This window comes from Cutaneotrichosporon cavernicola (assembly GCF_030864355.1).
Source record: "Cutaneotrichosporon cavernicola HIS019 DNA, chromosome: 4".
Taxonomy (NCBI): domain Eukaryota; kingdom Fungi; phylum Basidiomycota; class Tremellomycetes; order Trichosporonales; family Trichosporonaceae; genus Cutaneotrichosporon; species Cutaneotrichosporon cavernicola.
In genome coordinates, this window is record NC_083396.1 from 2,941,651 (window position 1) to 2,957,312 (window position 15,662).

Consider the following 15,662-nt stretch of genomic DNA (forward strand, 5'->3'; position numbering starts at 1 on the left):
TAGCGATAAGGAGACAAGACATGCATCTTTGACGACCACTAACCGTCAAACGCCAAGGCAAAAACAAAGTTCGTCACGCCCGTCGCATCTTGATACAGCGACCCCTGTTGGGCAAGACGCAATCCATGATCTATTCACTGACACGTCTGACACGTCTGACATCTCACCACCACAAATCATGGCGCCGCGCAGTGTGGCTGACAGCGCCTCTGAACTCGTGAGTCCTACCAACCCAACTAACGCAGGTGACCTGAGCGGCGCCGACACGGATACACTCCTCCTTCGCGCGATGCCGCCCAGCACGCCCAGCACACCGGCGCATCCATCCCGCGCTTCCCACACAGTTCGACACAGAGCGACGTCCGGTTCGGGCTGGTCGGGCACAGCGCCCACAAAGCTCTTCCCTTCTTCGCTCGCTTGCACTTCCAACACCCAGGCCCCCGTCCCCACTTGGCCCGCCTACAAGCATGGCCCCTCCATCTGCCCAGCACCCACCCTCACTCGGCCGGTATCTTCTCTCACCGGCACTCCGCCCTCACACATAACACGCACACACAAAACCCGCGGGCGCCGACACCGCAGCGTGGTGCGCGAAATCGCCCGTCTCCGTCGTGCTCGGTTTGAGGCGTGGGCTGTGAGTCCATCCCAGCTCTCCCTTGCACTTTCATCTTTCTCCCAAAACCCCACCCCTTTTTCCCTCCTTTTCCGCCCGTCTCATAAAGCCCAGCTGACACTAGACCGCCTGTATCCAGTCCATGGCGCGCGACGCGGCGCTGGTGGGCGCCATCCGGGCGGCAGTGGCAGATATGGAACGTGTCGTTGCGGAGCGTGGTGTTCCGGTGCGATGGCAGTAGTATGTGTCTCCCTCTGTCGCGCTGTCACCGTTAAATGTATCAAACGGTGAGGAACAATGGCCCAAGCTAATTTGGTGCCAAGTGTAAGAAGGTAAGAAGGCTTTACATATCCACATATCCATACAGCGAGAAGGATGCCCGTACGTGCCTTCGCACTCGTTCATGTGAAAGAACTCAGGGTTTCGATCCAAAACCGCTCGGGGCCGCGAATGTGGCTCCTGTTTGGAGGAGGCGGGCCTCTCCTATCACCGGCGTATGGTGGAGCAGATGGAGTCGGCTTGGGCCAGGCTTATGTAGAGAGGCACAGCTTCTGGTGTACAATTGTCGTGCTACAGAAGCGATAGAACCAGTAGACTGTATCAGCGACGTGTGATGCACCGCTGTCCTCGGAGCGGACCCTTGGGGCTGAACAATTAGGTAGGGAAGGTGGTGGCGAGGAAGGTTGAGTGTACTCGTGTACTTGTGGGGAGTCTTGTTTCCACCAACTCTCACACTTTTTCAACTTCCAGCAATCACACAATCTCTACAATCCACAATCCACCAACGAATCTACTCTCACCAGTATGTCTCTCGCCTACAATCAGCGATTGGGAGACAGGTTGGTGGTGCAGCCGTGTTACACAGCTTCTGGAGTCGTGTTTATCCTTTGCTCCCTTGGAAAGCTTCTAACTGTAGTATTAATTCGAGTGGTTGATTTGCCGGTTATCTTCCAAGCTTCTCGAATCTTCAACTCCAACCATCACAAACTCACTCTCAACATTTCTCAGCCCACCATCTGCCCAACATCCACCATGCTGGGTCTCACTCACCACGAACGGTTTCTTTGGTTGGAGCTCAACCGCGTCCAGGTATACTCCGATCAATATCAAGAACTCAAGGTATGTACCACCTTCCTCGGGCGCCTTCCTTGATTCATGTACCTGTGGTTGGTGATCAACTGTAGCACACGAGGGACTGACAACAGACATGGGTTGTAAGCGCTTCTCTCGATTGCCCCAAGCGCAACGATATACGCCGAGCGCGAAAGGCCCACAAGGAAGGGAAACTCCTGGTGGTCAAGCTGGCTTCGTGTATGAAGTTTCTCAACGAAGTCTATGACGGAGGCAAGATCGACCACGTGAGCCTACTGTACATTGGGTACACTGACACGAGCTCACGTTCAAGCTGTGGAAGGAGCGGTTCAACGCCGAAAGTGCCGTTGCTGTGGCGTCGATTGCTAACGACGTCGCCACATACGGCCTCGAGGTTCTCGAGGGGCCGCCGCCGAAGAATCAGTGATCGATTGTTGGATGACCCGTAGGCCCCAGCACCGAAGTTCGATAAAACCCGCAGTCCCGTATTTTCGTTTCTGCATTCTCTTCATACATGTACTGTACCTCTCTTCAACACTTCTCCATTTCTCACCTTCTCACCTTCTCACTTTCCTCCCAACTGTAGATTCTTGAGATGACCGGACCCGTCCCCGAGCAGCAACTGTCAACCGTCGAACCTGAACTGCGCAGGGTTCTACACTATCTTCCTGCAGCTGGAGGTACGTATTTCCTGATTACAGCTAACACGAGCTCAAATATAACGCCAAGGTACGTCTCCCAAGAGAGGGCTGATACCAGGCGACCAGCAGCACGCAGTCATATGAGGACACCGAGACGATCGTCAAGCTCTACGGGATACGCGCGTGGACATCCAGGGTTCACCCTTCGGCCGCCTCAGTATGCTTAATGTCTGCACTAACAAGACAAGATGGACGAGGTTGGTTGCGGGTGATAATCTTAGGCTACCTGAATTGCAGCTGCTGAACTCAGCTCACGATTATCGCTTAGACGACGGGAGCGTTTGCTGCATGAGAGGGTCGAGTTCACTTCCATGTCGCCAATCTATCGTTCACTCGCTTTCTGAACGCCGGTACCACAATAGAGAGTACGAGTACAGCGTACAGAATGCGCTGGCGGCAAGTGGCATCATGCCCAATGGACCCAGTACCAGGAACAGTTGAACTGCCCAATCAAGAATTTCACGTTGCGCAACGTCTGTCACCTTATTTGAGATTAGATTCCACCGAATTATTGGAACGGTACTCGCCATCATACAAAGCGCTGATTCCAGGATGAGTACGACAAATGGGAGCCCGAGTTCGACGTGAGGGATCACCATGTCCTCCGTCAGCAGATCAAAGCTCTGGGGCCCCTGTCCGTGACGTTCTCCACGTTCTCTCAGGAGACTAATCACCCTTAGTGGTATGTGGTGTATAGGCAGGTAGTCGCTTGTATAAGGCTGTGGTGATCTTGGCTATTTTAGTTAAACCTATATAACGGGGTACGGTGGCCGAAGGTGCGTGACGGGTGTTTTCGAGGATTGACATCTCACTTCCTCTGGCCTGCCCTATTCAACCATCTTCGTCTCTCCGCTGCATTCTTAACTCTTCATCTCTCATATCCTTCCCTCCGCATTCTCGATCTCGTACTTTATTCCCATTTCTACAACCCACAACCTCAGCCGAATACAAATGTCTAACATCGCCGACCCAAACTCCGTGCATCTGTGGAAGGCTGCGCGAGAGCTACGCCCGCTTCGAAGATATCGAGCTACGTCGCTACCGCTTCCATCTGACACCAGGGCCAGTTTCCAAACTGAGTACAATGTAGCATTACTTATGAAACTGCTGACGCCTGGAAACTTGACAACATCCCTTCCCGCGTAGCAATGATCCAGAGCACCCGGGTAGCGATGGACATGGCCGTCCGCGACGTCGACTTCGAATTCATCCCCAGCCACACATGAGCACTACCCTCATCCCTGGAAAAAAGCCCCACCGCGTGCTTAAAGCAAGGGCCGGCTGACACCAGAATAGTGCCGGCCATTGGTTTGAGGACATTGAACTGATGGATAGCTACCGCCTCCCCGTCGGTCGCCATCTGGCAGTTGGATCCATTCACCTGCAAACCACTTCAGGGCTGGTCGCCAAATACTAGCGTGGTCGATGGATAAGCAGTTGTTTTCCAAGCGAGACACCTTCCTTTGTAGCTGGTGTTATAGAGGAAACACTTGCAATATATAGGTCGTTTGTTTTCGGTGGCTGTGGATACGAGCAGTTTGAAGTAACTGGGGGATCACGGGGGAAGACTTGGGCCATCTTGGATCTACAGTAGGTAATGTACCTAGGTGAGGTGCGAGGTGACAAGGATTCATCCTCCTTCCCGATCTTGGCGTTTTCCATTCCACCCCAGCCCCACCTCAACTCGTAAACCGTCCACCATGGTCCAAACCCACCACCCCGAACACATCAAGCGCCTCTACAGTGTCCTGAACAAACTCAAGCAGTTCAGCGAAACCATCACCAGCACCGAAGTATGTCCTCCACGCCATCTCGCTGACAGGAGCGCGAAGACCAGCTCGCGGACAAGGTACTACCAACCCAAGTTATACTGACAGAAGTATCCCGACAAGTACGACAGCAGCGACGAGGCGCACCTCAACCGCCTTAAGATCTGCAGCGAAGCGGTCAAGGAAATGAACGAGAAGATGGAGGTTGCGCTGGAGCTCATAAAGCGCCTCGAGGCCCGGACTTTGATCACCAAGGTTTGGGGGATTGGGGTTGTGCTGATGCCAGGATGAGAGTGATTGGTGGTTGACCAAGTTCAAGTTTGAGGTGGACCGGGGGAATAAGGGGTATGCTCGTAAAGGGGTTTGAGGGGAGTGCTTGTCGCTATGTTTGTAGTGAGAGAAGGTACATGTAGCTTCTGTGTTGGATACGAGTTCTGTGTTTGCGCTCCGGGACTGACTGACTGACTGACCCGCACTCGATCACATCGAGATCGAGATCTGACATAAGACGTAAACTCAGCCAGAACAGCCCGCCTTCATCTTCTCTCCCATTCTTCCATCATCTCATAACCCTCCTCCACGCCAACACCCAATTCTTCTCGCATGTTATCCCAAATTCACCCGTAGGAGAATCTAGACAGCCTGGCCGACATAACCCTGCTCCTCGGCTCTATCATCCTGAAAATACTGGATCATTAACTGCGAGTCTTCCCCTGACTGCAGTCGATGGAGACACATTCGAGAGGCAACGAGACCGTAAGCATACCGGCACTCCGTTCCTTTTTCTGGCGGCAGCTCGGAACTCGCCTTGAGCGCGGCTTGACTTGTGAACTGTAGATTTTCGAGGGAGATGAGGGAAACGGTGGATGAGGCAATGACCGTGTGCGTGTTCATAGCTCCAAGGCCATGATGGAAAATGGAAGCTCCTGAAAGTTGAAGGATAGCTCCTAGACGCTGAATGCTCGTTGAAGGACCTAATGATGATCATTCAGTCGTGGGTTATTGGAAGGTGACGTGTTTGTCTTGTTTCCCACCTCATCATTTGGCGCGTTTCCCTTTGCAAATTGCCACTGTCCTTCCAGTAATCATGATGAGCTTTCCCTCAACCCTGTCGGACGAGGAAAGACCCCCCCGCCCACCAGTTCCGCGATACCTCATCATCCTCGCTAACGCTGCCAGTAACCAGATCCACGATATCGAGGGATGCTCGTATCGTACCTTCCCTCAACCCGACTAACAGCAGGATCCGCAAATGAGAAACGTAAACCTTCTGTCTCCTCAGCTGACCACAGACGGACACAGCTCTCCAACAACCCTCTCCCCCAAAGGCCTAAACGGTACGATGAACCGCTGTCTCGATCTCGCCTCACAAATGCATCACTTGGTCCACACCCTTGATGCCGCACGTGTGCGATGGGGCTGGTTAACAGTAGGCAGGGTATGCGCAGTGGCTCCAGTTACAGTGCAGGGTCCCTGTGGAGAAGCTACTTACACCAACTCGTTGCCACTCAAGACCATCGTGAGTCCCCACCTTTCTCTTACCTCGGATCGCTAACCACGAGCAACCCCGACCCCGACCAGAGCGCTACCTCGAATACGAGATGCAGAGCCCGGTCCACATGCGGCTGCAGCGCAAGATGGAGTTGTGTCTCGAACTCGCTACTGAGATGCATGTCCTTGGACGAATTGGCCAGGTCAGTGCTCTGCTGAGAGAAACTGATGACAGGAACAGTACACGATATGGAAGGCCGTGTTCGAGGAGGGGGGGGGGGGGAGGGGGGGGGGGGGGGGGGCAGCCGATGAGACATTTAGGTATTCATCTCAGGGAGGTGCTAAACAAAGAGCACCCAGGTGAGTGAGACTGCTCTTCGGCTGCGAAACATTATTGACATTCGACTCGGTGTCTAATCTTTCATTCACTATATATCTGACAGCCGCCCGAAAGTGTCTGAATTAGTACCGTGCGTTGACGTTTGATCCACCGCATGTACATCAACGAGAATCGGAGAAGGTGAAGAATTAGACGGCGAGCAAACCGACGTTCCGCGTCCCTACATCCACCAGTGAAGCTGCTCAACCCCGTCCACGTCTTCTTGCATCCATCGCATGGCATGGCAGTCAGTTGTTGAGTGACAATTGGAGTCGGAAGCAAAGTTAATCTTATCTCAGGGTCCCCCACCCCACCAAACCCACCAACTCGGAACTCATCCCGCCTGCTCCATCCGTTCCATCCGTTCCGATCGCGACGAGGTTCAACGAGTGACGAGTGATTCGATTCGAACACCAGCCCTCGAAGAAGGCTGGTTGAGTATTTGTGCCTAAAGATAGTAAACAACCGAATTAGACATGATAAGAAGATGTAATTCCGGGGTTTCGATGCCTTTGGAAGTGAGTTTGATGAACGGGGTGGAGGAAGTGAATGGAAGCAGAGCAGTGTATGTGGGAAAGCAGGGTTGGGATGGCACTGGGAGAGATCAAGGGGTTGGAGGTTAGAAGGCGTACCACGAGAGGAGGTTTGGTGTGGGGCTGTTAGTTGACTTCCGGGGAGAGCTGGTCGGCAAGTCAATAGACTGTCACAACACCCAGTCGCGGGTGGATCGACTCAGCCAACTTCCAGCCGATGTTGCAAACCCAAACCATCGGACGCTCTCACGTCACGAAACCAAACCCATAAGTGTTATATCTAGTGAATCTAACAGCGTATGTGTTAGCCGAACTGTCTTGAGATCATGATGGGATGCGTGGTGTACGGTCTCACTCTGTGGCGTCGACGGGCTAGGCGGCGAGTCGAGGAGCAGACGGCCGTACTATATGCCTGTTTCGTTTACTATCAGGGAGCAATGGGCGCAGATGTTGGACAGAAGCAAGCACGAGCAGTGAGGACGTTGGGATTGGGATGATGCCGACCGAAACGAGGTCCGCCATTCCCACCCCAGCACGACGTGCGCCCGGCCAGAATCCACCAGTCAACGATCTGCGGCGCACATTTGAAAAGTATTCATGGCTAGTAACCTCCCTCATCTCCAAGTGTGGGCAAGATCTGAACGCTGCAGTGTGACAACATCCGGAGTGGGTATAGGAGTGGCATTAGGAAATGTATTAGGAATGTCATACATAGAGTTGAGTCGGGCGGAGAACCTCGGCAACTAAGCGTCGAATATGTTTTCCACAATCCCGCGGAGGTTTGTCGTAGCGGCTACCACAAGCGCCTAGGCGCCCACAAGCGCCTTGATCTCATCCTACATGCCCACAACAATGTGCTAACCAGAACAATGCATGCCACTGGATCCCTTGCCAGTTCTAAGATTAGAGCCGCGAAGCAGCAGGCACTGAGCGCAGGTGTCCGACCACAAGATCAGCAGCCTTCTGCGCAAGCCCCACGCTGCTCTGGTATCCCGTCCCGCCGGGCCCGTATGCGTGAACAACAGCAACGGGACGGCGCTTGGTAGCCCGCGACTTGGGCACCAGCCCGTTGGCCGGCCCGCCAACCTCGCGCGCCTCCAGTTCCAGGCGAACCCCACCCTCTCGCGAAGGCCGGAGTCCAACATTGTGCGCGACGACCTCGATGTCGCGCCACGACTTGCCGTCCGGTCCGGCGAGGAGGGGGTCGAGGGCGTAGCAGTCTTTGAGGATGCGCTCGGCCTCGGTAGGGGAGGGCAGGGTAGAGTAGTTGTTCTTGTTGTAGGTGCCGCCGCAGACTACGTGGCCCTCGGGACCGGGGCGGGGGATGATGTACGCAATCAGCTCGCCATCGGACATGGCTGGTGTCAACTCCGACTCCGACTCCAATTCCGCCTCGGCCTCCATTAAAGCGACACAAAGAGCCCTCACAGCTGGTGAAGGAGGAGACGTACTAGCAGGACCTGTCTTGTCCAACGCCCCAGTCGACATTGTGCATGTGTTCACGAGCGGCGCCTTGACGAGCACAGTCTGGCCCTGAGCGGGGTACATCTTGTCATCCAGAACCCCGAGGAGCGACTTGTTGCCGAGCGCGAGCGCGTTGACTACAAGGTCGACGCTGCCGGTCTCGGGGAGGTCGTATGCCTCATCCAGAGAGGCTAGGCGACGCCGGATGAACGGCACGCCACGGGCGCGCAGGCCGGCCGCTAGGTGCTTCATGTAGTTGGGCGCATGGAGGATGTACGACTCGTACGAAGCGCCGTGCTTGTACCCTCCTGGAAGGGGCTTGTCGGGCGTCCCCTCAATGTCCTCGAGCTGATGTCAGCGAGAGAGATAAGGGGGGTCCGTGTGCGGACATGCGCCCTCGTCGGAAAGCTTCGGGTTGGTCGCGCAATGCGGGGCTCGGCATGGGTGTATGCCCCAGGATGATCATTTTATCCGCGTTGTGGCTGCGATTCAGGTAACTGAATACAGCAACGTTCCGCCTTGCTCCTGCTCGTCTTGCTCCCGCGCCTGCTCGCCCTGCTCCATCTTACTCCCGTTCCTGCTCGCGCTGCTGCGCTCACACTCGCACTCACGTTAAACACCAGTCCCTTGAACCATGGCGTCGGCTTCTTCTGCGGCCACAGATCCACAAACGGAATCCGCTTACACAGGTTCGGGTGCTCCTCAGCCAACCTGCCGAGATACTTGAACGTGATGGCGTCCCACTCGGCCGCGGGCGTGTCACCCCTCTCCTCAAACGTGCACCAGTTACACCCGGCCCACGGGCTCGCAAAGCCAACACTAAAGTCGTCCTCTGGCAGATCGCGGGCCACGATCGCAACCTTGAGGCCACGGTTCGTGAGCTCGGTCGCGATCGACAGGCCGTAGACTAAGAGTTAGCCTGGCACTGTAAAGTTGGGTGCCTGCTCGGGCGTCTACTCGCGCGGCCCGAGCGCAGAGTACAGAGCGGCGAAATAGGTACACGTACCTCCGGCTCCGAGGACTAGGGCGTCGTACATTCTTGCAGTAGTAATGTTTGAAGATGAAGACGAAAAGGGTGGAAAGTTGGAGTACACTCAAGTGTGTGGATGGGTTAATGTATGCAGGATGCAGGGATGGTTGGCGACTAGGCGGTTCATTGGCGCGCGCACCATGGTGGGCTGGCGGTAACGTCATGCGGAATGCGCGGTCGGCGCTTGCCTCCTCATTTCCACGCAAGCCACGCGAGCAGTCACGCCTCAAAGATCGCCGCTCCCGAGTAGAGGAGGGCGGGGTGAGGTGCCTGTCAAGCGCTCCCCTCATTGTACTCATGACATAGTTTGTTGTTGGAGTAAAAACGAGTAAAAGGATGGAGGCCGAAGCTGGGAAATTGTTTTCAAGCCGACTTGGCCGAGCTGACCGAGCTGACCGAGCTGACCGAGACTGACTGTTTTTTTATTTGTGGATCACCGAACTCATCCGACCATTCAAATAAAAAACAGGACACCGAGCGTCCGATCATCATCTCATCATCAGCTTGGACCACCATATCTGTAATCGCTTCAATCATACGCACAGCTCCTCTCACGGCTTTTGACAATGAGACGCCCATCTCTATTGCACAAGGCCGCAGTATGCACCGGGAGCTACCGGCAGTGACGTGTCCGTTTCCCACCGACGTAGCCGGTCTCTTATACTAAACGGGGTGGTGATATAAATTTTCGGTTGCACACTCTCGGCTCGGGTAATAACGTCCGACAGGTCACCACCATTCGCCTCTCACTGCTGGCTGCCCTTGCGCACGCAGCATGCATTGTACGATGTCAGCGCCGCCCGATAGCTTAATCATCTACTGGAACCAGTTGATCGGGCCAGCCAGGGGTGCAGCTCCGAGGTGCGAGACTTGGGGTACGTCTCTCTTTTTTTTTTACGTCACCGATTGTCCCAAGTGTAGATTGTGGTCGGGCCCAAAAGCCCGCCCTGTGACTTGTAGTGGATGGGTAGAGTTGACACGGTGATTTTGACGTCGGGCCTATGAATGTCTGGTGGGGTGGGGTGACGACCAGACGCGCCGTGACACGGATTCCCCGGTACCTGTGCTTCACCTATGCTGTCTGACCCTACTCTGCCCTTTCTCTCTGCCATTCTACTTGCTCGCCAAAGTCTCAGGTTCAGGACCATTCGGCTACCTTTTTTTTCTATGGCTGCTTGGGTCAGTGGCGTGGTGCGGAAACGCCTCACCGGCGTGTCGGTAGGCAAATACCTATGCAAGTCTACTGGGTATTCGAGATTGAGATCGAGAGAGAAAAGGGCCGAGTAGGTAGTATCAACCAAGCCAAGCGTATATGTGTTAATAGGTTGACGAGTGGTTGTCGGAAGGGTAGTGAACTGAGTGTTTTCGGTCCTCGGCATCCGGCAACCATTCAACTTCTGCTTATTTGTTTTGTAACTCGAAATCAAAAGACAAAGTCTTTTAATGTCTCAATTTGAATTTTGAACCCGATCTAATACTCTACCTCGGCTTCCTTTGGCCGCCCTTGAGCTCCCCCTTCCCTCTAGCCTTTCCGCCTCTGAATGAGACTCTTCACTACATTCTCACTATCAATCTTGCAATCATATCATCCAAACACCCTTCCACATCCACTTCATCCACTACTACACCATACCTCATCCCATCCACTCCTCTCAACCGCTTCATATCGCCTACATCCATCACCATGGACCACCACAGCCATATGTCGGTCCACACGGCCCCAACATCGCCAGACTCAAAGGCAAATTCGCCGTCCGAAGGAGGGTTCAAGCCAAAGCTCCGAGTCGTAGAGCGCGGAAGCCAAGCATGCAACGAGTGCCGCCGTCACAAGGTATGTCGAGCACTGCCTCTGCCTCTCATTATGGGTCGAGAAGCACATGCATACCGAAGCTGTAGATGGATGGATCAGCGTTTCCCTCCCCTCCTCCTCCCTCCCGGGCCTACTTTGACCGAGACCGTTCCCCCGCCGCCGCCGCCTGCTAACAAGCCAGATCCGATGCCATCCAGCCCTCGATGACCCCGATCACCATAAGGCGTGTGCGCGTTGCGTGCGGATGCAGCTCGAATGCGTCTTTAAGAAGCACAATCGCGGCCGAAAGCGCAAGAACCCGTACGTGTGGCTTGGCCACCCGGCGACATCTGAACAATGCATACCGAAAACTGACACGCAGCCATCCAACAGACAGCCCAGCCGAGTCGCCAGCCGCCAAGCACTCACACCACGAACCACGCTCCAGCCACGCGCATCCGGCTGCGTCCGGATACTACAACAATCGGGGCGGCTCGCCGGAACGCACCCTCATGTCAGGCGTGGGCCGGTACCCCTTCATGGCGGTCGACCAGCAACTCGACATGGGTCCTGGCGCTGGTCCATCGCGTCTGCCCCCTTCTGGGACGGCCGACTCTTCGCTGAAAAGGATGGTCGACGTGTGGGAAGCCGACGATGAGGACGACGGATACTCTGAGACCAGCGCAATCCGTCACGCGCCTCGCCCAGAGCCTCCTCGCAACCGCGAGTACGTCGAGCGCTCACCTCGCGCCGAGTTTGTGCGTGAGCTTAGACCCACCGGCACTGCCGGTTCAGTAGGCCCCGCCAACGGGCACCGCGGAGCAGAGGAACCGGTGGCAGTCAACTTAATCACCGTGGAAGAGGGCAGGACATTCTTCGACCTGTGAGTTGAACCTGCATCTGGCGCTAACCCCCAGCTTTGTCAAGCACTTCAACCGAGCCATGGCTATCATCGATCCTGTGATTCACACGCATGGTGGGCTCACACCACTGAAATCGAGCTGACAACCAGACTATGTGCGTCAGACGTCGCCATTCCTTTACACCGTGATCAGTGGGTCTGCGTTCCCTTTCTTCACTAACCACAGTGTGCATCGGCTCCCGCTACCTCGACCAAGTGGGCCAAGAGCCACTGGCCATCACGCACAACGATGTTCATCAGGACATTGTCGTCATGGCACAAAACCACCTCATGTGGGCCTTTGCCGAGGCGCTCTGCAGGGTCGACGTTGTCCAGGCAATCGTCGCGCTGACCTTGTGGAAGGAGCCCGACGATGACAAGGCGGCTTTCTATTTCAACAGGGTAGGTGACGACGTACAGGTGTCCGCTAACCAGCTCAGGCTGTTGTCCTCGCCCAGGAGCTGAGACTCAGTGACAACCCACCTCCGCACATCCTTGACACGATGACCGACTCGGAGCGCCGGGAAGTTCGTCACCGGCAACGTCTATGGTAAGCGACGAGGTTTCGGTGGCTGACAACAAGGATGACGCTGTTCTCCATCAACTCAATCTTCCACATGCAGTTCCGTCAGCCGATGCTCATCCCAACAACGGACCCACTCATCACGACCAACCACTTCTGGCTCAAGCGGGGTTACACTGAGAATATTGTCGCAGACACCTGGGTCGTCTTCAGCGTCGACCTCCGCAGGCGTTATCTCCAGTACCGCGAGCGGCTGACAGACGCGGCCACAAACCCGCTTGTCCTATCCACCATCACCAAGACGCTGAATGAAGAGTGGACTGCCTATTTGGAAGCATGGATCCACGAGATTCTCCAAGGTGAGCGATGCTTTTGACTGTCCTTGCTGACCTCAGTTGGAGGCCGCCCGTCAATCGTCCACAAGCCCCGTGTCTGGTACGCCTCGCTTGCGCTCAACCTCAACCTCACGATTCTCCATCACACGCTCCGTATCCCTCCCAGCGAGCGTCTACCTCCCCCTCCCCCTGGGCCTCCCCGGCTTCAGATGAGGAGCATCCCGGCGTTTGACTACTGCCTCAACGCTGCGACGACGGTGCTGTTCCGTTTCAACGACCTCGAAAAGGAGCAACTTACCTACGCATCAGACACGCTCCTCCACTTTGCGCTGTACGCGGCCACGTTCCTGTGGACGCTGTGCCGTAACCCCGAGCTGTATGAGTTTGACCAGGCCGAGGTCGAGCACACGCGCAACACGATTCTTAGCGTAGCCGAAGGCCTCGACAGGGCGAGCGCGTACCCAGGCTCTTCGCCCGCCCTGCACGCCCGCTATCTGCGCCGCCTTGTCCGCACCGGACCTTATCCGCAGGGTTCGTTTGACGAGGCCGGTGCCGACGCGTCCGCTGCGACCGACCGCGAGGGTCTGATGCCGCCTTTAGTTCCCTTCGACAGCCAGTACGGCGGTCCGATCCCTGCTCCAGGCCAAACTCCCGCTACAGCCATGGGCGAGCTCGACATCATTCTCAGCGGCAACTACCCGTGGAGCATGCCTGTCGGCATGGACGGCGGGTGGATTGGGCCTGGCAGTGCGCCGCAGGTCGACCCGGCGCTGTTCGACCAGGGTGGCGGCTCTGTCCCGATGGCGCAGCAGGAGAGCTCGGCGTATACCAACGGCTCGCGCCGCCTCGCCTCTCCCCCGCTCCCTCTGCATGGCGGACATGCCTGATTGGAGCGGAAAGCTAATTCACGAGCTATCCCAGTACATATACATAGAGTAAGTAGTGCTTTCATACAGGTGCGCAGCGGCGGCCTTAGATATAGTTGATGCACCAGTTACCGACTGGACATGTGGGTGTATCACGATGGCGTGCTTTACGAGGCCGAGATCCGATAGCGTAAGGGTTGCTGTTGGTAATGGGAGATGGGGGCCAGCTCGGCAACTGGCCAAGACGCCGTGGATCCGACTTGGCCGTCACGACTTGATCAAAGCTACCTGAATCCTCGCTGCTATCGTTCCGGATGGGGCGGAAGTACCCCTTGCCCGTCTCGGGCAACTCCGGCCAACACGGTACAAAGGCGGGCAATCAGCGGGCAGATGTTGCCCGCACGTCCACCGTTCTCTATGCCCACCACAAAGGAATGAACATGTGGTGGGGTGACGCGGTTCCAGCAATGGGAGCGGCTTATAAGACTGCCAGATGCTAGATGCCAGCTGTCCCCTCACTTCCAACTCATATCGTCATGTCCAACGTTTACAAGGACAAGCTGGCTTCTCTGCCCAAGGAGACGTTCCTGGTGAGTGCCGAGTTTGTACGCCATCGGGGTTGATTGGTGATATCTCTCTTCGCCGTTCACTTTTTCCCTCGCCTCGAGACCCCCTCTTCCCTTCCCCTTCCCCTTCACCTTCCTTCCCCCACCCTTCCAGCACCACAGCCCCCTCCATCACAAGGCCTCTCGGCCCATCACCACCCCCCTCATCCCATCCCTTCACAACCAACCCACCCCATCACAACGCCGCCAATACCCCCCCCCCCTCCCCCCTCCCCCCCCCCCTCCCCCCACCCCCTCCCCCCACCCACCCGCTCACACCAGTTCGGGCCCTCCCCCGTCCAGTTCCTGCCCAAGATGACCTCGGCCCTCGGCGGCAAAGTAAACATCTACGCCAAGCGTGAGGACTGCAACTCGGGCCTAGCGTACGGCGGGAACAAAGTCCGCAAGCTCGAGTACCTTGTTGCGGACGCCCGCGCCCAGGGTTGCGACACCCTCGTCTCAGTCGGTGGCGTACAAAGCAACCACACCCGTGCAGTCACAGCCACCGCAACGGCATGCGGAATGAAGGCCATAACAATTCAGGAGAAGTGGGTGCCCATCGACCCGCCCTTGTATGCCGAAGTGGGGAATATCCTCCTCTCGCGGATTATGGGGGGCGACGTACGGCTCAATAACGAGGATTTCGGGATCGAACATAAGGCGGCAACCCAGGCTGCTGTGCGGGAGATTGAGGAGAAGGGCGGAAAGCCGTACTATATTCCGGCTGGAGCGAGCGATCATCCTCTGGGAGGAATGGGGTTCGTTAATATGGTGGTGGAGTTGGCGGAACAGGAGAAGACGATGGGTGTCTTTTTTGATACCCTGGTCGTGTGTAGTGTTACTGGATCTTCGCATGCGGGATTGATTGTGGGGGCGGTGGCGGAGGGCAAGGGGAGGAAGGTTATCGGTATCGATGCGAGTGGAAAGCCGGCCCAGACAAAGGAACAGGTGGCGCGGATTGCGCGGAACACGGCCAAGACTCTGGATCCCGAGCTGGAGATTCCCGACAGCGCTATCATCTTGGACGAACGGTTCCATGCCGGCATCTATGGTATTCCGGACGACACGACGATGGAGGCCATCAAATGTGAGTGAAACTAAATGAGTGGGGCTGACATCAGTCGCGGCGCAGACGGACGCAATGATCACCGACCCAGTATACGAGGGCAAGAGCATGGCGGGAATGATGGCGCTCATCAAGGAGGGATCTATCGCGGCTGGAAGCAATGTCCTCTACATCCACCTGGGTGGACAGCCGGCCCTCAACGCGTACAGCTCGTACTTTCCGCACAACTAGGGGGAGATGGATCTGGTGCGGTGTTTGCTTGCGTCAGTGTGGGTTTGGGGTGGTGATTGTTTACTCGCACTTGACACCTCGTTGCTTGCGTTGTTGATTACAGTACTGACATTCCAAACACATGGCACTCGTTGGCACTCGCACGCACTCGTTCGCACTCTCACGCACTCTCCATCGCACTCCAGCATACTAAACCATTCACCCTGCCCCTCATTCCCATCCTCATCCCCATTCCATTCCCATTCCCATCCGCAGCATACCCGACAACTTCATC

At 56.1% G+C, this 15,662-nt stretch overlaps 6 protein-coding genes across 6 annotated transcripts; 5 read left to right on the top strand and 1 right to left on the bottom strand.

Annotated features, from left to right (window-relative positions):
• Positions 1-178: 178 nt before the first annotated feature.
• CcaverHIS019_0411200 (uncharacterized protein) lies at positions 179-854 on the top strand (the record flags this gene model as incomplete). The annotated part of the gene is made up of 2 exons (XM_060601031.1): positions 179-634; positions 738-854. The coding sequence occupies 2 exons, from the start codon at positions 179-181 to the stop codon at positions 852-854; spliced, it is 573 nt and encodes a 190-aa protein (XP_060457565.1).
• Positions 855-1,645: 791 nt separating this feature from the next.
• Positions 1,646-2,674, top strand: CcaverHIS019_0411210 (uncharacterized protein; the record flags this gene model as incomplete). Its single annotated transcript, XM_060601032.1, has 7 exons — positions 1,646-1,732; positions 1,819-1,971; positions 2,007-2,128; positions 2,325-2,385; positions 2,417-2,434; positions 2,465-2,563; positions 2,657-2,674. The coding sequence occupies 7 exons, from the start codon at positions 1,646-1,648 to the stop codon at positions 2,672-2,674; spliced, it is 558 nt and encodes a 185-aa protein (XP_060457566.1).
• A 1,432-nt stretch (positions 2,675-4,106) lies between these two features.
• Positions 4,107-4,466, top strand: CcaverHIS019_0411220 (uncharacterized protein; the record flags this gene model as incomplete). Its single annotated transcript, XM_060601033.1, has 3 exons — positions 4,107-4,199; positions 4,232-4,255; positions 4,287-4,466. The coding sequence occupies 3 exons, from the start codon at positions 4,107-4,109 to the stop codon at positions 4,464-4,466; spliced, it is 297 nt and encodes a 98-aa protein (XP_060457567.1).
• Positions 4,467-7,481: 3,015 nt separating this feature from the next.
• Positions 7,482-9,079, bottom strand: CcaverHIS019_0411230 (uncharacterized protein; the record flags this gene model as incomplete). Its single annotated transcript, XM_060601035.1, has 4 exons — positions 7,482-7,936; positions 8,030-8,390; positions 8,654-8,949; positions 9,049-9,079. The coding sequence occupies 4 exons, from the start codon at positions 9,077-9,079 to the stop codon at positions 7,482-7,484; spliced, it is 1,143 nt and encodes a 380-aa protein (XP_060457568.1).
• A 1,677-nt stretch (positions 9,080-10,756) lies between these two features.
• Positions 10,757-13,507, top strand: CcaverHIS019_0411240 (uncharacterized protein; the record flags this gene model as incomplete). The annotated part of the gene is made up of 9 exons (XM_060601036.1): positions 10,757-10,903; positions 11,064-11,182; positions 11,244-11,744; positions 11,779-11,837; positions 11,874-11,915; positions 11,950-12,164; positions 12,203-12,312; positions 12,346-12,644; positions 12,681-13,507. The coding sequence occupies 9 exons, from the start codon at positions 10,757-10,759 to the stop codon at positions 13,505-13,507; spliced, it is 2,319 nt and encodes a 772-aa protein (XP_060457569.1).
• Positions 13,508-14,022: 515 nt separating this feature from the next.
• On the top strand, positions 14,023-15,388 carry CcaverHIS019_0411250 (uncharacterized protein; the record flags this gene model as incomplete). Its single annotated transcript, XM_060601037.1, has 3 exons — positions 14,023-14,076; positions 14,374-15,178; positions 15,213-15,388. The coding sequence occupies 3 exons, from the start codon at positions 14,023-14,025 to the stop codon at positions 15,386-15,388; spliced, it is 1,035 nt and encodes a 344-aa protein (XP_060457570.1).
• Positions 15,389-15,662: the final 274 nt, after the last annotated feature.